Source organism: Trachypithecus francoisi, unplaced genomic scaffold, assembly GCF_009764315.1.
Source record: "Trachypithecus francoisi isolate TF-2019V2 unplaced genomic scaffold, Tfra_2.0 Lachesis_group17, whole genome shotgun sequence".
NCBI lineage: Eukaryota > Metazoa > Chordata > Mammalia > Primates > Cercopithecidae > Trachypithecus > Trachypithecus francoisi.
In genome coordinates, this window is record NW_022681462.1 from 20,721,793 (window position 1) to 20,748,065 (window position 26,273).

Sequence of the window (26,273 nt, forward strand, 5' to 3'; positions counted from 1 at the left end):
TTACAGGCTTGAGCCACCACGCCCGGCCCCTGAATACTTTAATGGGAGAAAAACTCTAGCAGAACCTGCTACTCCAAGCGCATTAGGTAGTTTTAGGCAACTATAGTATTAAAGAAGAGTTTTATTGGAAGAAGAACCACTGTCAGAGCTTGCTGCTCCAGACCACTGTTTTTTTTTTTTTTTTTTTTTTTAAATAGAAGAGACTGGTAAAAATGATGCAGGGGCTGAATGAAAGCCAGCTCTGCACCAGTGGTTTTCTGAGTTGAGCATGTATCAGTTACCTGAAACGCTTGTTAAAACATCACTAGGCTCCACCCTGTCTATTCAATAAGTTTGTTGTGGGACATAAGAAGTTGCATTTTATTAAGTTCCCCGGTGATGCTGCTGTTCTACTATAGGAACCACACTTGAAGAACTAGTTCTGTAATTCAGCTCTATGTTGTTGCTAAAATAAAAGAAAAAGTCAACGAAGATTTACAAAGAGCTGCTGAAAAATGGAGTAACAGTGTATGGGACTTCATATCAGTTCTCCTTATTGTGATTGTTAGTTTGATCCCTCTTGTTCTTTTGTTGTAAACATTTTCTATAATTAGGAAATGCCATTTAAGAGTGAGAGAGGTATATATCTGTGAGCCATTGTGTTTGGTGTTTTACAAGAACTTTACCATACTTGTGTGTATTCCATTCAGTACGGTTTAAAACTCACGATTTGCAGGCTTTTTATCAGATCACACAAAAAAAATCAGCCTTAAGCATTTGCTTGGTAAGATTTCTTGAGATTAGGTTTATAATACAACTATCTGTAATGTATCTCTTCTTTGAGCTTGTGGGCCATGCAGTTCATTAACTAGATGAATACATTGTGGACAGCATCCTCGCTACCCTTCTCTACTCACAAAGAACCACGATACACTGGAATGTTTTTCTCTGGAATCCTCTTTCTACTCTTGTATTAAAATTTTCCCCCACTTAATGATTATGTTCAAAATAAACTACATCATTACTTCCTGTCTTTTCTTCTGTTGTACTATATTTGGAATGTAGATGTACTTGGGAAAGTCAGACTAGATCAAAGTTACTACTCTTAAGTTTTGAAAATTAGTGTTTTAGAAGAAACTCATTCATGTTTGCAACTTCTTTATCTGTTTAGGGTTGAAAGATGGACAAAAGGAATCCTTGCCATGTTTCACATTTAATAAGATTCTTCCACTTTAATGCATAAAACCCTTTGAAATCATTGTCAACCAGGAAAATTCATGTTAGAAAAAATTGGAATGAGAGCTAATATCCTATATTCAGAACATTTGAGAAGGCATTTTTGACTATTACAAAAGTTTATTTAACAAAAAGTCTAATATGAAAATGTATATGACCTAATTTTTACATCATAGTAAAACAGGCCCTATGGAGAGAGGACATGGGTTTCTCTGCTGAACAGCCATTATTTATACTCGTTCCAAGGCTTCTAACATGATGATACTATTTCCTCGTATTACCTAAGAAAGAGAAAAATAAATTTGAAAAGAACTCATGTAACAACGTAACTATGATGATTTAAGAATTTTCACCAAATCATTAATGGTTTTTCAATACTACATGTCAGTGTGTTTTGTAAAGCTTTGTTCAAGCCACAGGGTCACCAAACAACTCTAAGCCCTTTGTAAGACCGACATCTTCTAGATTTAAGGCTAACAATTAGCTTTGTGAGATTCTAATGCCAAGTCTCCAACGACTAATTTCACCTTTCTTTCTTTCTTTTTTTTTGAGTCAGAGTCCCACTCTGTTGCCCAGGCTAGAGTGTAGTGGCGCAATCTTGGTTCACTGCAGCCTCTGTCACCCAGGTTCAAGCGATTCTCCTGCCTTAGCCTCCCAAGTAGCTAGGATTACAGGAGCCCCTCCACCACACCCAGCTAATTTTTATATTTTTAGTAGAGACAGGGTTTCACCATGTTGGCCAGGCTGGTCTCAAACTCCTGACCTCAAGTGATCTGCTCACCCAGTCTCACAAAGTGCTGGGATTACAGGTGTAAGCTATCACACCTGGCCCTAATTTCTTCTTTTAAAATGCAGGACTCTAAATGCCCATCCCTGACTCTATGGGATCCAAAAATTAATGAGTAAAATATGTACAGTAGAGTATGTTAGGTACGGTTTGGAGGTATAAGATCATTTAGGGAACAAACCAGGATGGGAAATTGTGAAAGGCATGCTTTATGAAAATGACATTTTACCTGGGTCTTGGAAATTGGGTAGAATTTTGAAAAGGAGATTTTAGGAAATTCTAGACAGAACTGAGATGAAGACAAAGTATAAGAGGATAAAGAAGTAATCTAATTTGAATGCAGTAAAAAGTTCATGAAGAGAATCAGGAAACAAAGATAGTTGGCACTCAATCTTGGAAAGCTTCAAATGCCAATCTTAGTGTTTGGAGGACATCAGAAACTAACAATGAGCCAGTGAGAGTTTCACATTTGGGGGAATGACATTCATAAGTGTCCTGGCAACAAGATATATAAATACACCAAAGTTTGAAAAGGACAGAACCTAGAGGCAGAGAGGTTATTAAAAAAGGGCCCTAGGAGAATAGTGCTTGACCTAGTAGATAAGCCATAAATGAAGGTAAGAATACTTATCAGGGGGTGCAGTGTCTCACGCCTGTAATCCCAGCACTTTGGGAGGCCAAGGCGGGTGGATCACCTGAGGTCAGGAGTTCAAGACTAGCCTGACCAACATGGAGAAACCCCATCTCTACTAAAAATACAAAATTAGCTGGGTGTGGTAGCACATGCCTGTAATCCCAGCTACTCAGGAGGCTGAGGCAGGAGGATCACTTGAACCCAGGAGGTGGAGGTTGTGGTGAGCCAAGATAGCACCGCTGCACTCCAGCCTGGGCAACAAAAGCAAAACTGTCTTTTGTCAAAAAAACAAAACAAAAACAAACATCAGAGTATAGATGAATCAGCTGGTAAATGAATTCAAGAGGGGTAGAAAAATAAGTGAAACTGGAAGGCTAGGGGACTAAAAACAAGAAGTCCCTAATAGACCATAGGTCATAATAATCGATAGATCACCCATCAGTCAAGTAGAATTGGATAGGTGAATGGAGGGGTACAGGAGGAAAAGGATAGGTAATGTAATAATTTTGAGGTGTTTATTAGAAATGAAGGCATTCTAAAAAGATTCAAACTGGAGCTATGCTTATAGGCACCTAGAGTAAAAGTAGTTGTAACTTGTTCTTTTCTCCCCATATCATGCTTGTTTTATTTACACATACACTGTGATTTATTGTGTTCTCCATGCAAATGTAAATTTTATGAGGCCAGGGGCTTTGGTGCAAAACCCTAGTGCCTAAAATAGTAGCAAGCACACAGAGGGCTCAAGTACCTGGTAAATATGAATCAAAGAACTCACATGTGAATACTGCACCTGACAGAATAGAAGGGAACACAATTGGTAGGAAAAGTGTCTTGGAACCTGGCAGCCAATTATCAGCAATAAGTATGATAAGGTAGTAAAGAGCAGATTTAAAAGAGAATGGCTAGGTGGCTCACGCCTGTAATCCCAGCACTTGGGGAGGCCCAGGTGGGCAGATAGCTTGAGCCCAGGAGTTTGACACCAGCCTGGGCAACAAGGTAAAACCCTGTCTCTACAAAAAATACAAAAATTATTTGAGGGTGGTGGTGCACACCTCTGTTCCAGTTACTCGGGAGGCTGAGGTGGGAGGATCAACTTAGCCCAGGGAGGTTGAGACCACAGTAAACCAAGCTCCATGCTACTGCACTCTGGCTTCAGTGACAGAGTGAGACCCTGTCTCAAGCCAACAACAAAAACCAGTAAGAATATAGCTCCCCTCCATTCTTTTGAGACTGGGACTAGCTATGCTGACCAGATTGCAGTGCAGTGGCTATTCACAGGCACAATCACTGCATACCGCATCCTCAAATTTCTAGGCTCAAGTGGTTCTCCTGCCTCAGCCTCTTGAGTAGCTGGGACTACAGGCGCACATCACTGTGCCCAGAATAAGCTAGGAGTAGAAACATGCTTACCTAGTTATCAGAATTTTATTTTAATTATTATTATTATTATTTTGAGACAGGGTCTTGCTCTGTCAACCCAAGCTGGAATGCAGTGGTTCTATCACAGCTAACTGCAGCCTTGACCTCCTGGGCTCAACTGATCCTCCCACTTCAGCCTCTCAAGTAGCTGGGACCAGAGGCATGAGCCATCAAGCTGGGCTAATTTTTAAATTTTCTGTAGAGACAGGGTCTCACCATGTTGCCCAGGCTGATCTCAAACTCCTAGTCTCAAGTTATCCTCCTGCCTTGGCCTCCCAAAGTGCTGGATTACAGGTGTGAGCCACTGCACCTGGCCAGTTATCAGACTTTTAAATTCCCTATTTTTTTTTTTTTTTTGGGGCAACAGATGTTGAACATCACATCTCACTGACCAAAGCAAGAAAAGTTAGTCTTCCTGCTTACCTCCCTGCTAAATTTACACACTTGTCTTGTCAGATATTATTTAGAAAATAAGGTTAGATGGTGAACTTTGTCCCATCTTATCTGTGGTCCAAAAATATTAAATGTATAATCCCAGAAACAGACAATCCATAAGTTTTACATTGCATGCTGTTCTGAGCAGTGTGATGATACTGTCCCTGGACGTGGATTATCCTTTGTCTAGCATCTCCATGCTGCCCATTAATCAGTTATCTCAGTTTTCTGATTGTTGTGCTATCAAAGGATTACCTGTGTTCAAGTAACCCTTATTTCACTTAATAATAGCCTGAAAGTATAAGAGCAGTGATGCTGGCAATATAGATATGCCAAAGAGAAGCTGTAAAGTGCTTCCTTTAAGTGAAAAGGTATAAGTTCTTGACTTAATAAGAAAAAGAATCATTTGTTGAGACTGCTAAGATTTATGGTAAGGACGAATCTTCTATCTGTGAGATTGTGAAGCAGTAAAAAGAAATTCATGCTGGCCAGGTGTGGTGGCTCATGCCTGTAATCCCAGCACTTTGGGAGGCCAAGGCAGGTGGATCACGCGGTCAGGAGTTTGAGACTAGCCTGGCCAACATACTGAAACCCTGTCTCTACTAAAAATACAAAAATTAGCTGGGTGTGGTGGTGTGTGCCTATAGTCCCAGCTACTTGGGAAGCTGAAGCAGGACAATCGCTTGAACCCAGGAGGCGGAGTTGCAGTGAGCTGAGACCACACCTTTGCACTCCAGCCTAGGTAACAGAGTGAGACTCTGTCACACACACCCACACAAATTTGTGCAAAGGGTTCACTACTATCTGTGGTTTCTGGTACCTACGATAAAGGAGGCCTACTGTAGTGCTCTTCCTCTTTGCCACTGTGTTTGAGGCCTAATTCTCCAAATCAAACTTGAACCATCAGGTCCAGAATTACATACTGCTCCTTTTGTTGTGCTTCAATGATGCTACAGAAGCACAACTCTAGCAAGAGTGCCTGAATTATGTAATATAATAAAATGTAAGATAGAGGCGATGCCACTGACAACTCTGGGGATGTCTCAGAAAATAGTTGAGATTTATCATTAGGTAATGATCCAGCTGACAGGTTAAAAACAAACTCCTGAAAACACACACATATCCTTTTTATTTTTGAGACAGGATCTCGCTTTGTCACACATACTGGAGTGCAGTGGTGTGATCTCAGCTCACTGCAGCTTCGACTTCCTGGGTTCAGGTGATCTTCCTGCCTCAGCCTCCTGAGTAGCTGGGACTACAGGTGCACACCACCATGCCCAGCTAATTTTCTAAATTTTTTGTAGAGATGAGGTCTCACTGTGTTGCCCAAGTTGATCTTGAACTCCTGGGCTCAAGTGATCCTCCTGCTTCAGCCTCTCAAACTGCTGGGATTACAGATGTGAGCCACTGTGCCCAGCCAATACACACATAACTGCAATAAAACAGTATTAAGTAATTTCAATGGCCTCAATGGATCACTGACTTGAACAAGGTAATATTGAAACCAACTGTCCTTTGTCAAACAACTTCTAACAAAACGAACAAAATCTTTTTTTTTTTTTGAGACGGAGTCTCGCTCTGCTGCCCAGGCTGGAGTGCAGTGGCTGGGTCTAGCTCACTGAAAGCTCCGCCTCCTGGGTTTACGCCATTCTCCTGCCTCAGCCTCCCAAGTAGCTGGGACTACAGGCGCCCGCCAGCTCGCCTAGCTAGGTTTTTTTTTGTATTTTTTAGTAGAGATGGGGGTTTCCCGTGTTAGCCAGGATGGTCTCGATCTCCTGACCTCGTGATCCGCCCGTCTTGGCCTCCCAAAGTGCTGGGATTACAGGCTTGAGCCACCGCGCCCAGCCAAAACGAACAAAATCTTAACCTATGTGTTTCCCTTCGTCCAACTTTAGAAAAGTCAAAAAGTTAATCTCTGTTCTTGCCTTTTATTTTATTTTATTTTTTGAGACGGAGTCTCGCTCTGTCGCCCAGGCTGGAGTGCAGTGGCCGGTTCTCAGCTCACTGCAAGCTCCGCCTCCCGGGTTTACGCCATTCTCCTTCCTCAGCCTCCTGAGTAGCTGGGACTACAGGCGCCCGCCACCACGCCCGGCTAGTTTTTTGTATTTTTTAGTAGAGACGGGGTTTCACTGTGTTAGCCAGGATGGTCTCGATCTCCTGACCTCATGATCCGCCCGTCTCGGCCTCCCAAAAGTGCTCGGATTACAGGCTTGAGCCACCGTGCCCGGCCTGTTTTTGCCTTTTACAATTTTTTTTATTAAAGAAGACTGATGTATTATTATTTCTTTTTCAAAGTGAAGACTCAGCAGCAAGAATCATTGTCTGTTGATGAAAACTTTTTTTTTCTTTGGGGGTTGGGGGTGTGTGTGTCACATAAACCTCAAAGATGGAACAGGAGGCTGCCCAACACACTAGGTAGGTAATCATTACTTAAATGACTTGGGATGGCAGTGCTTTCAACTAATTTCTGTGCAAAGAAAATTAAGTCCATAAAGTTTTTGGGGAAAATTGACAGAGGGATGCTCTATTCCTTCTCCGATAAAATTCCAATGAGCAGTGTGTTATATAATTCTCTAATCTTCTCAAAGCAGAATTGACAATTAGGATTCCTTCCTGAATCCTTTTCAGCAAATTTGTTGCAAGGAACTAAAAACCGAATCCACCTTCTATTAGAATGAAAATTTATTTGTCAAAATAAGGGCTTAGAGGAAAATCTTGGGGTATCTAGAAAGTGTTTTTACAAGGACTTGTCTACTAATGATGCTGGCAACCTTATTCAACAGAAGCTCACAAGCGAATATACCTGAAAGACAAGTCAATTTACAAGGAACTTGGGGGTACACTGTGGTATCTGGAGACTCTAAACTGTTTTTTCAGTCATGACTATTGATTTGCTTTTCAAAATACAGTAATGAAAAAGTATCTGAAATAAGTATCCAAAAAAAGTATCTGAAATAAGTATCTGAAAAAAGTATCTGAAATAAGTAATAACACAAACCTTGGAAAGAATGGTATGTAGGCCGGGCGCGGTGGCTCAAGCCTGTAATCCCAGCACTTTGGGAGACCGAGACGGGCGGATCACGAGGTCAGGAGATCGAGACCATCCTGGCTAACATGGCGAAACCCCGTCTCTACTAAAAAATACAAAAAAAAACCTAGCCAGGCGAGCTGGCGGGCGCCTGTAGTCCCAGCTACTTGGGAGGCTGAGGCAGGAGAATGGCATAAACCTGGGAGGCGGAGCTTGCAGTGAGCTGAGATCCGGCCACTGCACTCCAGCCTGGGCGACAGAGCGAGACTCCGTCTCAAAAAAAAAAAAGGTATGTAAAAAAATTAAACAGGCAGAGATGTCAAAATAGGTCTATCTTCAACTGTACTGCTCAAACTTAAAAATCAAGGTTAATAAATCAAGGTTAATAATTAGCAACTCTTAACACTCCTTGGAGGTCTTTATGCTTAATAATTTGCTAAAAGTAAGTTGTCCTTTTTGGCTCACCTTTTTCAATAACTGGGTTTACCACTTTATTAGGTATGTTGTCCCGTGTTAGACAAAGAAGGACTCAAAGTGGGGGTATCAAAACTCTTCTTCAGTAATCACTAAAACTACAGCCCAATGAATATAGGAATGTTTAATGCTATGAGGGCTCAGTATGTGCTTTTTAATTTTTTCCTGCTTTTTCTCTCATGTGAATAACTGTCACTGTGATTATCCCTTGTAACGTTTACCTTGGCTACCTTAAAATTTTGGGTATGTTAAACCAGAAAACGCAGGTTAATTATGTATACAAGTAAAATCAGAAAGTGTTATCTGTGAACTGGCAGATCTGCATTAGGCATTAGCAGAAATGCAAAACCTTAATTAAGTTCTGCCCCACACCTACTGAAGTAGAATCTTCATTTTAACAAGATTCCCTGAGGATTCATATACACGTTAAGGTTTCAGAACTCCTGCTCTAATGAAGGACCAACTATGAGCCTCTATTGTAGAATAAAGCTCAAAAAGGATTTCCAACAGCTATTTCAAGCCCTAAGACCTTAGGTTCTGTATAGTTGAGATACTACCTACAGGTAACCAAGATATTACCACTCTGAGTAACTGCCATATGTTCAACTAAAAACGAGATGGAAAGTCTAATCTTGCCTGTTATTTGCCATTTCTGGGGGTTACTAACTAGGAAAGTTAATACACATTCCAAAAGAAAAATGAAATATCCAAGAGAAATCTTGTATCTTTAACTTACCACCATTCCAATATTGTTCTGTTGCCCACTAGTCGCCATCTCCACACATTCATCTATCACAAGGTTCATAAAGGGATCAAATCCCCGCAATATTCCTTGAACATGTCTGCCACCATTTAATTTCACTATTAAAAAGGGAAAAAGATGTTTTAGATAAACTGTCCATTAGCTACCAAGCATTCACTAGAAATCAGGTGGGATAAAACACAAGTATTTGAGATGTTTGACCCACTATCCTTACTGTATGCCAAGAACTGGGTTAAACATTTTTGTATTTACTTCCACATTTTAATTTATAAGAATCCTAAAAAGTAGTATTATCTTTATAGGACAGAACTAAACTTTAGAGCTTTTTAAAATTTTTATAAAGATGGGGGCTCCCTATGTTGCCCAGGCTGGTCTCCAACTCCTGAGCTCAAGGGATCCTTCTGCTTTGGCTTCTCAAAGTGCTGGGATTACAGGTGTAAGCCACCATGCCCAAGCTTTTAAGTAACTGGGTTCATGGTTATACAGCTACTGTATGGTAGAAGTGAGACTCAAGCTGAAGGCTGCTTACGTCTAACACTCACGGTTTTTTTCCCCTACATATATTTCAAGTACTGTGTGGGTCAGATGTTTAGATAAATTGAACAAATCTGTTATTCCTACATATTCCCAAGAAACAAAATAATTGTTCCTTGTCTAAGTCCTTTGTAGCTTGTTTAAAGAAAAAAGGTTGATAAATCCTGTTAATTTTGCCAGAGTGAAGAAAGGCTTATATAAGATAAAGTCTGAAGTGCTGTTAAATTCATTTAATATCAGAAATTAAGTAAATAAAATTGTCAAGTTAGGATTAAGTATTCTGTTTAATTAATGGATGTGAATTAGAGGTCCTGTGTGCTTTAAATTTTTATAAAGTTGCTCCAAACATATTGCTAAGACACACGTAAAAAGCAATTGAATGATTAAAAAAAACTCCAAAACAACAACAAACTTACATGATAACTTCTTGTCCATAAATCTGAAAAAGGAAAAGGGTAAAGATTATATAACCAATTAAAAAAATTTAAGCATAAACAAGTACATAAATAGGTATAGTTACGGTAATTTGCTAAAATTTATACAATGGGAATAATGAAATTTAAAATAGTAAAAATACTATATTGCTGTAAAGAGTGAGGGAGTAGGGCGAGGTAGCTCATGCCTGTAATCCCAGCACTTTAGGAGGCTGAGGTGGGTGGGCTGCTTGAGCTCAGGAGTTGAGACCATCCTGGGCAACATGGTGAAACCCCATCTCCATCAAAAATACAAAAATTAGCTGGGGGTGGTGGCACGTGCCTATGGTACCAGCTACTTGGGAGGCTGAGGTCGGAGAATCACTGGAGCCTGAGAAGTTGAGGCTGCAGTGAGCCATGAATGCGCCACTGCACTCCAGCTTGGGCAATAGAGTGAAACCTTGTCTCAGGTTAAAAAAAAAAAAAAAAAAGAGAGGGGGCATAAAGGGTTACCTAAATTAGACATTCTACGACGCAAAGTAACTTGGGAAGAGGAAAGACAATAAAAATGAAATATATTTAAACTATATTAATCTACATTAAGTATACTAATGTGAATTACGAAAACATTCTTATTGTTCAATACTATGTTGTTTCATTGACCGAAGTTTTTTTTTTTTTTTTAAAGAGATGGAGTCTCACTATGTTCCCAACCTGGTCTTGAATTCCTGGCCTCAAAAAAATGCTCCCCCTCAGCCTCCCAAAGTGCTGCTGGGATTACACAGGCATGAGCTACCACATCTGGTCTCACTGACCTAATTTTCAATGATTGGATTTTATAGTCATAACAGAAAAACAAAGACTTGCCTACATTTGGTTATTTCCAAAACTAAGTTGTAAAGACAGCAAACAGTAATCAAATCATATCCAATTCAACAAGTATTTTATATTTGAGATAAACAGTGTTCATTTAATATTAAAGCATCAAGCATAAATGTTCAGGGTAGTCTTCAACATTTAAGTATACTTTAGTATAATAAATGCACATTTGAAACTTCAGGCCGGGCGCGGTGGCTCAAGCCTGTAATCCCAGCACTTTGGGAGGCCGAGACGGGTGGATCACGAGGTCAGGAGATCGAGACCATCCTGGCTAACACGGTGAAACCCCATCTCTACTAAAAATGCAAAAAAATTAGCCGGGCATGGCGGCGAGCGCTTGTAGTCCCAGCTACTTGGGAGGCTGAGGCAGGAGAATGGCATGAACCCGGGAGGCGGAGCCTGCAGTGAGCCGAGATCGCGCCACTGCACTCCAGCAGCCTGGGCGACTGAGTGAGACTCCGTCTCAAAAAAAAAAAAAAAAAAAAAAAGAAACTTCAAACAATATGAATTAAAAGAAAATTCTATTTTAGTGGAATACGAGAATACTAAGCCATGCAGTCAAACCAGTTTTTAACCTCTTCCATTTATAGGCCAGAAAACATGAAATTTCATTCAAATTTTAAAATATAAAAAAATGGAAAAAAAAAAGTTTAGTATATGGGCCATGAAGTGGGGCACTTAGTCAATTTTAATGTATAGGATTATCATGGGAGAATGTCAATATAAAACAAGGAGCATGACTGAAGGAGGGAGTAGATACATTTACAAGTAAAAATAAATTTATGGGCCACGTGCAGTGGCTCACGCCTGTAATCCCAGCACTTTGGGAGGCTGGAACAGGTGGATCACCTGAGGTCGGGAGTTCAAGACCAGCCTGACGAACATGGAGAAATCCCGTCTCTACTAAAAAAAAAAAACAAAAAAACAAAAAAACAAAAATTAGCCGGGTGTGGTGGTGCATGCCTGTAATCCCAGCTACTCGGGAAGCTGAGGCAGGAGAATTGCTTGAACCTGGGAGGCAAGGGTTGCGGTAAGCCGAGATTGCGCCATTGCACTCCAGTCTGGGAAATAAGAGCGAAACTCTATCTCAAAAAAAAAAAAAACAAATATATATATATATATAAAATATATATACACATATTTATGAAGTATGATGAACAAAACTATTTTAATAAGATACATAAAACATATCAAATATAACACAAGATCTTATACAATCTTTACAACGACTTTGAATGCAATTATGGTCTGTCATTTCTACCATTTTTACAGATGGAGAACTAGGCTTGGAAAAGCTAAATCAATTTTTCGAAGTCACACAGCAAGTGAGAGCAAACACAAATAGTTCAGTTTGACTGGAGAGGGGAACACGTGAGTATTAGCAGCTGTAAGGTTTGGTGTTTGAATGCTGGCTTAAGTATAGATTCAATTTTGCATACTGTGATAAAATATTAAAGATGTCACTGGCAAGACCACTGTGGCAGCGAATTTTAAGAAGTGGAAGGAAGAATTCAGTTAAGCCAGTGTATCTCAACTTCTGCAATAATGACATTTGGGACCAGGTAATTTTGTATTGTTGGGGGCAGTCGAATAACGGTAGGATGTTTAGCAGCCCCCTGGTGTCTACTCACTAGAAGCCGGTAACACCAGAGTCCTTACCCCCCTTTTAAGAACCCCTGAGTTATGCTAAGCCAGAAGGAGGGCATAATGGTGTAAAAGAAGATGCTATCTTTGAGAAAGCAAAGGAAGAAAAAATTTGAAAGTCATTTTGGCGGCAGATCTCACGGGATTTCACAATTCATGAAACCTATGGATGAGAAGAGAAAGGTATTAAAACTAGCTTCCTTCTCTGAAATTTTCAAAAACTATGTTATGAATCACAAATAAAATCTTAGATTACAAGTAGAGAATGGTCCTTTTGTTTAAAAAAAAAAAGTCACCATTTCACCAGTCCCTGATGATACTTACATCACCAACTCACCAATAAAATGACTTTCAGATAAAAATAATAATTTTCACAATAATTTCTAACTTCTATTTTTCTAACGTTGGGCTATGTTTTTTTTTTTTTTTTTTTTGAGACGGAGTCTGGCTCTGTCGCCCAGGCTGGAGTGCAGTGGCCGGTTCTCAGCTCACTGCAAGCTCCGCCTCCCGGGTTTACGCCATTCTCCTGCCTCAGCCTCCCGAGTAGCTGGGACTACAGGCGCCCGCCACCTCGCCCGGCTAGTTTTTTTTTGTATTTTTTAGTAGAGACGGGGTTTCACCGTGTTAGCCAGGATGGTCTTGATCTCCTGACCTTGTGATCCGCCCTTCTCGGCCTCCCAAAGTGCTGGGATTACCGGCTTGAGCCACCGCGCCCGGCCTGGGCTATGTTTTAATAATTAATTCCTTAACAGACCTAACTAAAATATACATGAAAGTAGTTTTCATACTAAAGATGGCTTTGATACAAATGTACCTTTAAATGCAAAACTATTATTATTATTTGAAACAGTTTCGCTCTTGTTGCCTAGGCTGGAGGGCAATGGCGAGATCTTGACTCACTGCAACCTCCACTTCTTGGGTTCAAGCGATTTTCCTGCCTCAGCCTCCCGAGTAGCTGAGACTACAGGCGCATGCCACTATTCCTGGCTAATTTTTTGTATTTTTAGTAGAGACGGGGTTTCACCATGTTGGCCAGGCTGGTTTCGAACTCCTGACCTCAGGTGATCCACCCACCTTGGCCTCCCAAAGTGCTGGGATTACAGGCGTGAGTCACCGCCCCTGGCCACAAAATTATTAAGTAGGAACTTTTCCTTATGTCTGACTTCCATGGGCCTGGTAATAAATGAACTATACACAAAGCCAACCACATGCTACACCAGAAAAAATTGATTCCTGTAAAAATTTTGCATCCTTTGTGCAATCCAATTAACACATGGAGAATTCCAGCATCAGGGAGTACAAGCAAAACAGAAACGTACTGAGGAAACACATAAGCTGTTAAGTCCAGTCAAAAAGTATTTGAGGAGTTTAAAGTTTTACGTTGAGTCCTACCTAAATTAAGGCTCTCCTCCTTAAAGTTGTTTGTCTTTACTGGGTGTGTAAAAAAAACTTCAAAAAATTAGCCTTCTCTGATTAGAAAAAAATTAATGTTCTAAAAAAATAAAAAAGAAACGAATGTTCTTACATAGTTTCAGTATCAGAGCAAGATAACACATGACGTTCAAGCTTAATGTAAAAATAGGCAAGAAAAAAGAATGAAGTTTCTAACTAAAGCTCAAAGAAATACCTACAAACACATTCTCTAAGGCTAAAGTGGCTTTGGATTCCAATGCCTCACGTAGTTTTAAAAACCCTTCCCTTCCATCCCCTCCTTAGTTCCTTTAGAGAATTTTCTCCTCTAACCGTCTATCTAGAACATGATGCTATTAGAGATGTTCAACAAAAGATGGCATTGGAGATCTTCAAGGAACGAGGGACAGCGCCGGGTGACCAGGGGCCGGAGCGCGGGACAGAGAGACTAGTCGGCCAGAAGGAGGTGCGGTGGCTGCCGGCGGTAACCACGCCGACGCGCGAGCTCTGCGCGGGCTTCACGTCTCATGCGCCGGAGCCTGGCCGGACCGGAAGAAGAAATAAGGTGAAGCGGCTCAAGCCAAGGGACTCGGGGGACGCAAAGAAGCGACCACTTCGGTTTGGCTCTCACACATACTTACTTTTTCAACTCGGGAGGGTGAGCTTTGCTCATGGCGTATACTCCGCTGGCTCACAGACGCCTTGGAACTGAATGCACGGCTTCCCTCAGGCTCCCGCGGTAGGCCCGGCGTCTTGCGTTTGGCGTCATCGACCTAGTTAGCCAATCGATTGTTGGCAGTTTTTAACACTTCACCTCGCGATATCTGAGCGCCTCGGTCATCGCTGAGCTTCCGGTTGCGTCGTCAGCGATTGGCCAGGACAGAGGGGTGGGCCCTCTAGGCACCTTTCTAAATTCGGTTTTCCTTGTGCAAAATTGAGATAACCGGTATTCTGATGATAGGGTATCCGTGTTCTTGTCTATGGAACAGCCAAAAAAAAAAAAAAAAAAAACCGGGCACCGTAAATCCCAGAACTTTGGATCACTTGAGCCCAGGAGTTCGAGACCAGCTTGGGCAACATAGCGAGACCCCCTCCTCTATTTAAAAAATAAAATTGAAATATTAAGATAACAGTCCCCTCTCTAACTTCTGGGCAAACCCGGCAAATCCCGCATGTCTGTGGATCGTATCGCTTGTTTTCTTCATATATACCAATATACCAAATAATGATCCCTGGAGGAATGGGCATCTATATTTCTTTTCTTTTTTTTTGTTTTTTTTGAGACAGTCTCTGTCCCCCGGGCTGGAGTGCAGTGGCTCGGTCTCGGCTCACTGCAAGCTCCGCCTCCTGAGTTCCACGCCATTCTCCTGCCTCAGCCTCCTGAGTAGCTGGGACTACAGGCACACGCCGCCACACCCGGCTAATTTTTTGTATTTTTAGTAAAAATGGGGTTTTACTGTGTTAGCAAGGATGGTCTGGATCTCCTGACCTCGTGATCCGCCCGCCTCGGCCTCCCAAAGTGCCAGGATTACAGGCGTGAGACACCCGCGCCCAGCCAGGCCTCTATATTTCTTTGGCAAGTATCCTACAGCATACTGTCAGACCAAGTAGGGTTCCGGTAACATGCAAATTAGCAGCCTCTGCACCATTGGAGAGTAAGGTGACTGGGCCTGTCTCCAAGAATTTCAATCTATTTCCGACTGACGGGTCTTGCAAAAAATTTTTTTTGTTTTGAGATGAGGTCTTGCTCTGTCACCCAGGCTGGGGTGCATGGTGTGATCATGGCTCACTGCAACCTCAAACCCCTGGCCTCAATCAATCCTCCCGCCTCAGCCTCCTGAGTTATTTAGACTACAGGTGCAAGCCACTGTACCCAGCTAATTTTTTTTTTTTTGTAGAGACGACGTCTTGCTTTGTTGCCCAGGCTGTTCTCGAATTCCTGGCCTTAAGAGATCCGCCTGCCTCCAGCTCCCAGAGTGCTGAGATTACAGGCATGAGCCAGCATGCCTGGCAGTTCTGCAATTTTTCAAACACTACCTCCAGAACTCACTGATGTGCCATTGCCCCGTATATAAAACGTGAAGTGCAGCACACAAACATTCTCTAATACAAGGTATTCCTTTTTCATGTCAAGATGTGTAAAAAGTGGCCTCGGACTTGTTCCCAGTTATGTTACCCCAAAATAGGAGAATGCACGGATTATAGAAGACTAAACCAAAATAGAACGCCATGTTCATTTTAAATAGGGGATGGTTCTCAAAAAGTCAGTTAATTCCTGATATTCTGGAATGGCTCTATTTAAATACCAATGATAGTAAAGACTTAAACTCATCACATATTTAGCACTCTCTTAGTACTCAAAATCCTATACATTCTTTTTTTTTTCTAGCAGGGTCATAGCTTTGTACCTTTACTACCACTTGCTATTAGTGTTTAGTTGAAGCTAGAGACTGACACAGATAATGAATTTCTCTTTTTAGCCTCATAGTTTCTTTTCTACATTAATGAACTTCAAGTCACAATGTCCTAGTCTCCTCTCAAAGTTTTTCCCATTTACAATGAACCAGTTCTGAATCTGAACCATAACAACTAATTTCTACTCTTCTGGACATTTTAAACTCATTTAACCTTTTAAAAGGAGAAGCATCCTGAGAAAGTTATATATTCACTGCCCAGATATAAGGAAAGAAAACACAATAGTGGGGAGAAAATTAAACCTTATTTATTTTTAAAACCAAACCACTAAGAAAATATGTCACAGCCTAGAAACAGCAAACGAACAGGCTATAATTTCAAGTAATAAGTTGGTGAAAATACAACGAAGTTGCTATCAAAACAATAAGTTGCCATGCCAGGGCAGGAACACTGCCAGCTGCACAAGTCCCAGGCAAAAATGGTATTTGGTAATGGGGGCTGCCTCTCCTTTGCTCTAAGGGAGTCAGCTCATCCTAGCCCAAGTTGCTTACTTTTTCTCCCTTGAATTCCTGTTGTCAGGGGTTTGTCTCAATTGGGCTCTGTTAATTCAGGGGGCTAAGTAGGCAATGCTAGGTTTAGGCTTTCATTCCATCTGTTCTAATAAAACCAGGTTTTTCCAAATCCAGTACTTCATTACTCTGTTATAATCAAGTAGCCAACTGCTCCTCTTTTACTGTTCATTCCTAGATACTAGTATATATCATAATCAAAACCCCCTTCTCTTCAAGGGAAAAGTGTTACTGCAAGATTGTCCTGTCATTTTGCTATACACAGCCTCAGGGGCCATCAGCCAGTAATTCTGCTTCCCATAATTAGTGTGTCATCACCTCTCATGTTTCTGCATGGTCTCCAGGCTGAAAGATGCAGCCTGTAATAATTTTAAGAAACATACATCCACATCTTGATGACCAGAAATGGGGATCCACAAGGAACCTTTCAAAGTTCTTATCCAAACTAGTCTCCCTCCCAATTCCACATCTTAAGATCAACTTGTATGTCCTTGTATAAATTACCCAAAACCAACAAAACAAAGACCCAGAAAACTTTCTTTCCCTTCTAAGTTAGTGACCTCATTGATTTTGTTTCACAGCTTATGGAAAATGGTGTGGTGACACTTCTGGTAAACAGGATGTTGGCAACAAAGAGAAAATATGTCTCCTCAGACTCCACCAACTCTAACCTGCCAGCCTGTTAGTACCTGTGCAGTAAGAAGAGTCTGGTACCTTGGAAGGCTCTGGCTTGTTACAGGGGAGAGCCTTATTGCCAGGACAAGCGCTGGCCACAGGAAATAATAAGCTCTAAAACTCTCTTGTAATCTCTCTGACCCGATTTAGCACCACTTTTTTCCATTTCATTTTTTTTAGGACTGAAACATAAAATAACCAGTGTCCAGAGGCAAGTGACATATGCCTTACACTTGTGGCCATCCTTCATTTCTTCATTTGTAAACCTTGCTTAAAAGACTAAAGTTCCCAATTCCTTATAAAAAATATATTCTTGCCCTTAGCCCCGATGGCCACTGGCAAAGACTTTTATTTCCCAATGGATAAGAGAGCCTCCTTCATCTTTTTGGTCATAGTTGGGATGAGGTGCATGTGGTCATCCACACACTTGGTCACACAACTGTCCAGCTGCTGCTTCACCTGAAGCTCTTTACTCCCAGCATCTATTGAATCTTTGGCTTTGTCGTTGCAATGCATGGTGCACCGGGCCAGGCGGTCCTGTGGCAAGAAGGAAGAAGGCAGAAAAAGCTGAGTAAGGCCTCCATCTACTTACTGTGTGCTCATTATGTGTTAGGCCCTGTGGTACAGGTTTAATATGTATTATCTTGGTCAATTAAAGGGACACGGTAGTGTGATTGGCCAATTTTTTTTTTTTTTTTTTTTTTTTGAGACAGAGTCTCACTTCGTTGCCCAGGCTGGAGTGCTGCGCTGCAGTGGCACAATTATGGCTTACTGCAGACTCAACGTCCGAGGCTAACACTATCTTTCCACCTCCGCTCTCAAGTAGCTAGGACCACAGGCACATGCCGCCACTCCTGGCTAATATTTTCTTAGAAATTATTTTTGTAGAGATGGGATTTCCCTATGTTGCCCAGGCTGGTTTCGAACTCCTGGGCTCAAGTGATCCTCCCTCCTCGGCCTCCCAAAATGTTGGGATTATAGGTGTGAGCCTCTGTGTTTGGCTTTCCGAGACTGTCTTGACTCAAACAGAAGATGGCACCAGGAGGGCTCAAACTATTCCTAGAAAGCAGGTGAATGACAGAATAAATTGTACAGAACATTCTTCCAGGAAATGAGAGGTCCCTAGAGGTTATTGTAAGACTTACAAACATCTTCTTTTTTTTTTTTTTAAACAGAGTTTCACTCTTGTTGCCTGAGCAGGAGTGCAATGGCATGATCTCGGCTCACCACAACCTCCGCCTCCCAGGTTCAAGTGATTCTCCTGCCTCAGCCTCCTGAGTAGGTGGGATTACAGGCATGCGCCACCATGCCCAGCTAATTTTGTATTTTTAGTAGAGAGGGGGTTTCTTTATGTTGGTCAGGTGGGTCTCAAACGCTTGACCTCAGGTGATCCGCCTGCCTCGGCCTCCCAAAGTGCTGGGATTACAGGTGTGAGCCACCACACCCGGTCTAAAGTCTGTTCTTTCTACAGGAAAACATTCAATTCAACAAATATTTATTGAGCATCTACTATGTGCCAGGTACTCTTTTAATGTTAGGGAATATAGCAGTGAGTAAAACAAAATTCTTACCCTTACAAAACTTATATTCCAGTGAGAAGCAAGAGACAAAGTAAATGGAGATGTTGAGGAATTAGTTGGATATGTGAATGTGGAGTTTATGAGTGAGGTCTGGACTATAGATATAAATGCAGGAGCTGTCAGCATAGAGATGATATTTACAGCTATGAGGCTAGAGGAGACTAGAGAAGTAGTCAGAAAGGAGAAAAGAAACAAGGACAGCCCTGGGCACTCTGATGCTCAGAGGCTGGAGTGGGGAAGAGATAGCAAAGGAGGGCAAGAAAGGGAGGCTAAGGAAGGAGGCAGAAAACAAGACGAGTGAGACATCCTGGTGACCAACTGAATAAAGTGCTTTAAGAAGGAGAGGGATCCATTGTGTCAATGATGCAGACAGAGTAAGATGAAGACTGAGAAATGACCCCCGGATTCGGCCCCATGGAGGTGAGTGGCAGGAGCAGTTCTGGCCCAGTGAAGAGTGAAAGTCCACTTGGAGAGGACTAAAAAGATAATGCAAGGAGAGGCCGGGCGCGGTGGCTCAAGCCTGTAATCCCAGCACTTTGGGAGGCCAAGACGGGCGGATCATGAGGTCAGGAGATCGAGACCATCCTGGCTAATACGGTGAAACCCTGTCTCTACTTAAAAATACAAAAAACTAGCCGGGCGACGAGGCGGGCGCCTGTAGTCCCAGCTACTCGGGAGGCTGAGGCAGGAGAATGGCGTAAACCCGGGAGGCGGAGCTTGCAGTGAGCTGAGATCCGGCCACTGCACTCCAGCCTGGGTGGCAGAGCAAGACTCCGTCTCAAAAAAAAAAAAAGATAATGCAAGGAGAGTTATAGAGCAATCCAAGAATCAAATTTTCAAAGACCCCATCTATAAAATTAGCTGTCAAAAAGAACACAAACCCTTTGGGGTTCCATGATCTTGAAGAAGTTATTCCTTCATAATGGCAGTAACTTTGAAGTTTTGAATGGAAAAATGTAAAGATGTATTACATTAGGTATAAGTTTTCCATGTGGATGGAACCTCAGGCTATGAAAGGCTGGCTTGGAAGTAGGTTTGCTTCCCCCAGGTTCCAGAAAAATATACTTAGAAGATGGGAGTAAAATGAAGTTGTGGATATTCTTTGCTCCAGAGAAGGAAAGAGGGAGCTCTTTTAGTAACCTCAGAGGGGCTTGTGAGCCAGAAATCAGTGAGTCAACAGTAATAATGATTCACATAAATGACTGCTCCATAGTGACAGAGGGGCGGCCCTCTGGGTATAGCAAGTAGGGGCAGTCCTGGGTGGGTGTATAAGTCCACAAAATGGTGGAAGGGTGTTATTCTAATCTTTACCTTTTCGAGGCTATCCTACCTTTCTAGAGATTCTGCTGTTTTAAAAATAAATTAATATGTTTTAGGAAACTTTATTTATTTATTTTTATTTTATTTTATTTTTTGAGACAGAGTCTCTGTCGCCTAGGCTGGAGTGCAGTGGTGCAATTTCAGCTCACTGCAAGCTCTGCCTCCCAGGTTCATGCCATTCTCCTGCCTCAGCCTCCCGAGTAGCTGGGACTACAGGTGCCCGCCACCACGCCCGGCCAATTTTTTGTATTTTTAGTAGAGATGGGGTTTCACTGTATTAGCCAGGATGGTCTGTATCTCCTGACCTCGTGATCCGCCCTCCTCAGCCTCCCAAAGTGCTGGGATTACAGGCGTGAGCCACCGTGCCCAGCCATTATTATTTTTTTTTTGAGACAGAGTTTCACTCGTGTTGTCCAGGCTAGAGTGTAATGGAACGTGATCTTGGCTCACTGCAACCTGCGCCTTCTGGTTTCAAGCGATTCTCCTGCCTCAGCCTCCCGAGTAGCTTGGGATTACAGGCACCCACCACCATGCCCAGATAATTTCTGTAGTTTTAGTAGAGACGGGGTTTCACCATGTTGGCCAGGATGGTCTCGAACTCCTGACCTCGAGATCCACTCGCCTTGGCCTCCCAAAGTGTTGGGATTACAGGCGTGAGCTATGCGCCCAGCCAGGAAACTTTATATTATACAGTATACATACTATATTTGGTGGTTATAGCAAAAGGAACAAACAAACGCTTCCTCCCCAACAAACTGTATAAGGGCTCTGGGTCATGAACTCCCCTGGTAACTCCCCATTACATCATTTTTTTTTTTTGAGACAGAGTCTCGCTGTGTTGCCAGGCTAGAGTGCAGTGGTGTGATCTTGGCTCACTGCAACTCCGCCTCCCAGGTTCAAGAGATTCCCCTGCCTCAGCCTCCCTAGTATCTGAGACTACAGGTGTGTGCCACCACGCCTGGCTAATTTTTTGTATTTTAGTAGAGATGAGGTTTCAGCATGTTGGCCAGGATGGTCTTGATCTCTTGCTCTCATGATCCACCGGCCTCAGCCTTCCAAAGGGCTGGAATTACAGGCATGAGCCACTGCATTTGGCCTACATCATTTCTATAGGAAATGATGTTCAACTTAAGGCACTCGACTGCCAAGACTTTTTGCAAAATTTCAAATCCTGTGAAAACTGGTTGGCCATGACTATCACAACTGTTAACAGAACCAAGACACTAAAGCCAAGAGTTTTGAACAAATGCTTGTCATCTCCTGTAAAAGTCTGTATCAAAGACTAGAGTGCTCTGTCTAGGATATTTCTCACCTGGAACTTCTCCAGCTCACTGGTGACCAAAGCCTGGGCTTGAGCCAAAGGCACATGGCAGCGCTCGATGCACTGGTGCACCTGCTTCATGGAGGCCTGGCTGTCCTCACAACAGCTGGCGCTGCATCGGAACATGAGACCCTGGGGAGAAAGGGCAGAGAGAGATTAGGTAGGAAAGCCTCTAGGGACACAGATGACTATGGAGCACTACAGGAGTTAGAAGGCCATGTGTATATTTGCACCTCCTTCTCTACCTTCTGCTTTCGCCTTCCCTGAGGATAGATACCGGGACCTTAAAACCACCACTGGGGAAAATTATCCTCAATGTCTAGTGTAGTGTTTCATGGTCTCCTTGCTGCTAGCTCATCGGCACCTGTTGCACCGATGGTTGGGTGACCAGAGGTATGCCCGAGTGGGTGAGGGTAGGGTGGTCTGACGAAGCCAAATTCTGAAAACTAGGTGCTTCTTCCACGGGGTTCAGAGGTCAGCAACCTAGTAATACAAATTCCACCAGAGAGCAGCCAACCTTCTAATCAATGACTCAAGGGGCAATATCTGGGAAACGCATACTCCGTGAGAGAAGCAGGACTGACACACACACAGGCATTGCGGGGCTCAGAGAACAGTGTAGAAACCCGCGCTGTGTGAAGCGGGGTTGGGCGCAAGAGAAGAGGGTATGACCCGGCTATCGGGGAGGCCGGAAGCCCTCGCCTTTCTGGTCTTTCACCTTGGCAGCGCCTCTGCTGGGCCTCGGGCAGCTCACTCGTGGAAGGGGCCGCGTAAGAGGGGAAGGTGGTGGGACAAGCGCCTGCCACCAGGGGCTTCCCACCTGCCGCTGGGGACGCTCCTGCCCCGGGCTGGACGGGGCGGAAAACAGCCTCGCTCATGGCGAGGGTACACGGATTTCATCCGATCCTCCAAAGCTTCCTAAGTCCTGTCCGAGGCCGCCGCGGCGACCCCAGGGCCGCCCACACCCGGTCTGCGGGGACGTGGGCTACTGTGCCAGGCGTCGCGTGGTGGCTGAGAGAAGGGCCCGGAACCCACCCGCTGAGAAGAGGTTCCCGGTTCGGCCCCAGCCTCGCTACCTGCATCTTCCGGATGTTCTCTCTTTCCAGACTCTTCACCATGGAGTCCACCGCCTCCTGCACCCGCAGCTGCTGCAGCTCCGCCATGGCTACCCTGCGCTGTCCCGCGGCGCTCCGCGCCGGCGCCCATATAGAATCGGCGTACGGGCCCGCCCCCTCACCGCCCTCCGCCGCCCGCCCTTCCCGGGCCCACGCCCCCCACCTGGCGGCCGAACGGAGCCACTGCATGCTGGTGTCTGTGAGCCCACCGTCGTCCTCCCGCCTGGGAACCAGTCACCGGGACACCTGCCCTGCGGTTGCTGCCTGCCTTTCCTCCTCCTCTCCCTTGATCCCTACCTTTACATTCTTTAAAATAATTTAATGTAATTTACATATGGATAAATGCCAGATCTTAGGCGTGCTGCTTGATGAGTTTTAACAAACCCTGTCGGCCGGGCGCGGTGGCTTACGACTGGATTGTAATCCCAGCACTTTGGGAGGCTGAGGCAGGTGGATCACCTGAGCACAGGAGTTTGAGACCAGCCTGGCCAAAATGGCGAAACCCCGTCTCTACTAAAAACACAAAAATTAGCCGGGTGTGGTGGCACATGCCTGTAGTCCCAGCTACTTGGGAGACTGAGGCGGGAGAACTGCTTGAATCGAGAGGGAGAGGTTGCAGTGAGCCGAAATCACACCATTGCACTCCAGCCTGGGCGACAGTGAGACTCTGTCTCTAAATAACAACAACAAAAACCCAAACTCTGTCTTGTCCCAATCTCCGTCCTTTCTTCCCCATCTCCCCACCCCTGCCCTCACTGGTCTGCTTCTGTCACTGTAGATTACATTTTCTCTTTCTAGAATATCATATGTATGTTATTATTCAATAAGTACTCCTTTTCTGTCTGGCTTTTTTTTTTTTATAGCATATTGCTAAAAATTGCTTAGCATAATGCTTTTGATATTGAACTGTGTTGTTGGTTATTTTTTGCTGCTAAGTAGTATTTTATTGAATGGACATATCACATTCGTTGTTGTTGTTTTTTGAGACAGGGTCTCATTCTGTCATCCAGGCTGGAGTGCAGTAATGCGGACTCGGCTCATTGCAGCTTCCACCTCCCTGGTTCAAGTGATTCTCATGTCTCAACCTCCTGAGTAACTGGGATTACAGGCATGCACCACCATGCCTGGCTAATTTTTGTATTTTTTTGTAGACACGGGGTTTCACCATATTAGCCAAGCAGGTCTCCAACTCCTGGGCTCAAGGGATCCACCCACCTCAGCCTCCCAAAATGCTAGGATTGCAGGCATGAGCCACTGGGCCCAGCCTACATTTGTTGATCCATTCCCCTGCTGATGGGTGTTTGGATCTTTTCCAGTTAGTAGCTATTATGAATAAAGTGGTGACTGTGAACATCCTTGACCATTTTTTTTTTCTTTTGGAGACGGGATCTTGCTATGTTGTCCAGGCTGGTCTCAAACTCCTGGCCTCTAGCTATCCTCCTGCCTCTGCCTATCAAATGGATTATGGGCATGCACCACCATGCAGTCCTTGACCAAGGCTTTTGTAGACACATATTTTCTTTTCTTTTGGGTAAATATCTAGAAATGGGATTGTTGGATCAGAGGGTAGATGTATGTTTATGCATTTATTTCTAACAAAAAATGAACCTCAGAGAAAAGCAGGGGCTGCAGATCATCAATGAAGCACTATGTGCCAGCAACATGAAACTATTTCTGAATTCCTGAAGCAGTTTTATTCGGAAAGCCTCACTGTCCCACCCATAACAGTACTGTCTTGTGCATTCATTTATCGAATACGTCAGCTAGGGGTGCGGGTCCAGAGGGTAGCGTCAGTGGAGAAGGGAAATGCACACTCCATGGAGAAGGGGAAGGGGCAGTGTTGGAAGAGGTGTGCTGGAGGAGGTGGCCCAGGCTGGCAAGAAGGGAGTGAGCCATCAGGGTTCCTCAGGAAAGCTTTCTTAGAGGAGATAAGGCTTGAATTGAGGCTTTGAATTGAACTGAGATGAGTGGGTGTTTGTTTGGCATATGGGGCTGAAGAGAAAGCCATGTCAGGCATGGGGGTGCAAGATGGGGGTGGGGTGGAACAAAGGAATGGGGCCGTCATTGGAATTTAACCATTTTCTGCCATTGGGCACTAGATGGCAGGAGAACTCTAGTTTGAGGGCAGTGGGGCGTTTGACTCAACCCAAGCTTCTTTGAAGAGAGCTGTGCTCTAACTGGGCGTGGTGGCCTATGCCTGTAATCCCAGAACTTTGGGGAGCAGAGGCAGGTGGATCACCTGAGGTCAGGAGTTTGAGACCAGCCTGGCTAACATGGTGAAACCCTGTCTCTACTAAAAACACAAAAATTAGCCAGGCATGGTGGCAGGGACTTGCAGTCCCGTCTACTTTGGGAGGCTGAGACAGGAGAATCGCTTGAATCCTGGAGGCAGAGGTTGCAGTGAGCTGAGATCATGCCACTGCACTCCAGCCTGGGAAACAAAGTGAGACTCCGTCTCAAAAAAAAAAAAAAAAAAGAGAAAGCAAGCTGTGTTCTTCCAGCACCAGGCCCTCTCTAGTGAGTACAAGTATGAGTATCTCCCCATAAATCACAGTTCAGGGTCTCGAGACAGCCTGTTCACTTCAAACTCGACTACAGGTGGCTCCCAGCAGCAGCTGGAAAAAGGGTGACGCCAACTATTAAATAATGTGCCAGACAGTGTTTTAAGTGCCTTCTACAGGATGATCTCATTTAATTTCCGTGACAAAGTACCCTATGAGGTGGATACTTTACTCTCCTCTTTTCTCTCACTCAGGGCAGAAAATTGAGGCCTAGGGAGTTGAAACCACTTGCCAGAGATTGCACATTTTTAAACTGGTGGAGCTAGAATTCCAATCCTGATGGGCTAACTCCAGACTAGAAAAAGTAGGAAATCTCCATTGTGACTGACTTAGTGTTTATACTTATGTCCCATGTTCCACAGAAAGTTCTTTCTTTCTTCTTTATAGTACAGTCTGAAACTACTCACCTTTCCCTCTTATTCCTAAAATTTCAGACAGAACCTCTCCAACAGCTCCTACTTGTAGGAACCAAGTTAATCACGCTAAATGAGTTTAAAAGTCCTTGAGTAATTCAGGCTTGTTAGTTTGTATACACAAATTGAATGGTACTTTTAATATTTATGAAAAATTATTCTTGGCTGGGGTGGTGGTTCACATCTGTAATTCCAGCACATCGGGAGGTCGAGGCAGGCAGATCACTTGAGGCTGGGAACTTGAGACCAGCCTGGCCAACATGGTGAAACCCCCATCTCTACTAAAATTTAAAAACATTAGCTGGGCATAGAGGCACACACCTGCAATCCCAGCTACTCAGAAGCTGAGGTGGGAGAATCACTTGAACTCAGGAGGTGGAGGTTACAGTGAGCTGAGATGGTGCCACTGCACTACAGCCTAGGTGACAGAGTGAGACTCTGCCTAAAAAAAAAGAAAGAAAGAAAAAAAAGAAAAAGAAAAATGATTCCTGACTTCCAGTTAGCTGGCTGTGGAAATCAGATGGGAGTCATGGTGGAAGCGGAGTTTAATGTCATGTTAGGAAGCTCAGATACCTGTCTGTGGTATATTACCCTGGTACTTTGAGGGTGGGAAAATGAGGTTTCAGGATTATCTGGTTCAAGCCTGGGCTGATTCACTGGAAACAAGTC

At 43.6% G+C, this 26,273-nt stretch overlaps 2 protein-coding genes across 5 annotated transcripts; both read right to left on the minus strand.

The window, feature by feature from the left end:
* Positions 1-1,184: 1,184 nt before the first annotated feature.
* SNRPG (small nuclear ribonucleoprotein polypeptide G) lies at positions 1,185-14,430 on the minus strand. 4 transcript variants are annotated; one of them, XM_033175002.1, is made up of 5 exons: positions 14,277-14,425; positions 13,618-14,174; positions 9,706-9,728; positions 8,729-8,853; positions 1,185-1,496 (listed from the first exon to the last, which is right to left on the minus strand). In XM_033175002.1, the coding sequence occupies exons 3-5, from the start codon at positions 9,722-9,724 to the stop codon at positions 1,446-1,448; spliced, it is 195 nt and encodes a 64-aa protein (XP_033030893.1). In that variant the 5' UTR covers positions 9,725-9,728; positions 13,618-14,174; positions 14,277-14,425; the 3' UTR covers positions 1,185-1,445. The 4 variants fall into 4 exon arrangements, with proteins under 4 accessions (XP_033030893.1, XP_033030891.1, XP_033030892.1 ...); XM_033175000.1 differs by lacking the exon at positions 13,618-14,174 and adding an exon at positions 12,241-12,388 and having other exon boundaries at positions 14,277-14,382; XM_033175001.1 differs by lacking the exon at positions 13,618-14,174 and having other exon boundaries at positions 14,277-14,430.
* Positions 14,431-16,335: 1,905 nt separating this feature from the next.
* Positions 16,336-22,751, minus strand: FAM136A (family with sequence similarity 136 member A). The gene is made up of 3 exons (XM_033175005.1): positions 22,592-22,751; positions 21,507-21,647; positions 16,336-17,831 (listed from the first exon to the last, which is right to left on the minus strand). Exons 1-3 carry the CDS (start codon positions 22,676-22,678, stop codon positions 17,643-17,645), a joined length of 417 nt encoding a protein of 138 aa, XP_033030896.1. The 5' UTR covers positions 22,679-22,751; the 3' UTR covers positions 16,336-17,642.
* Between the last annotated feature and the right edge of the window lie 3,522 nt (positions 22,752-26,273).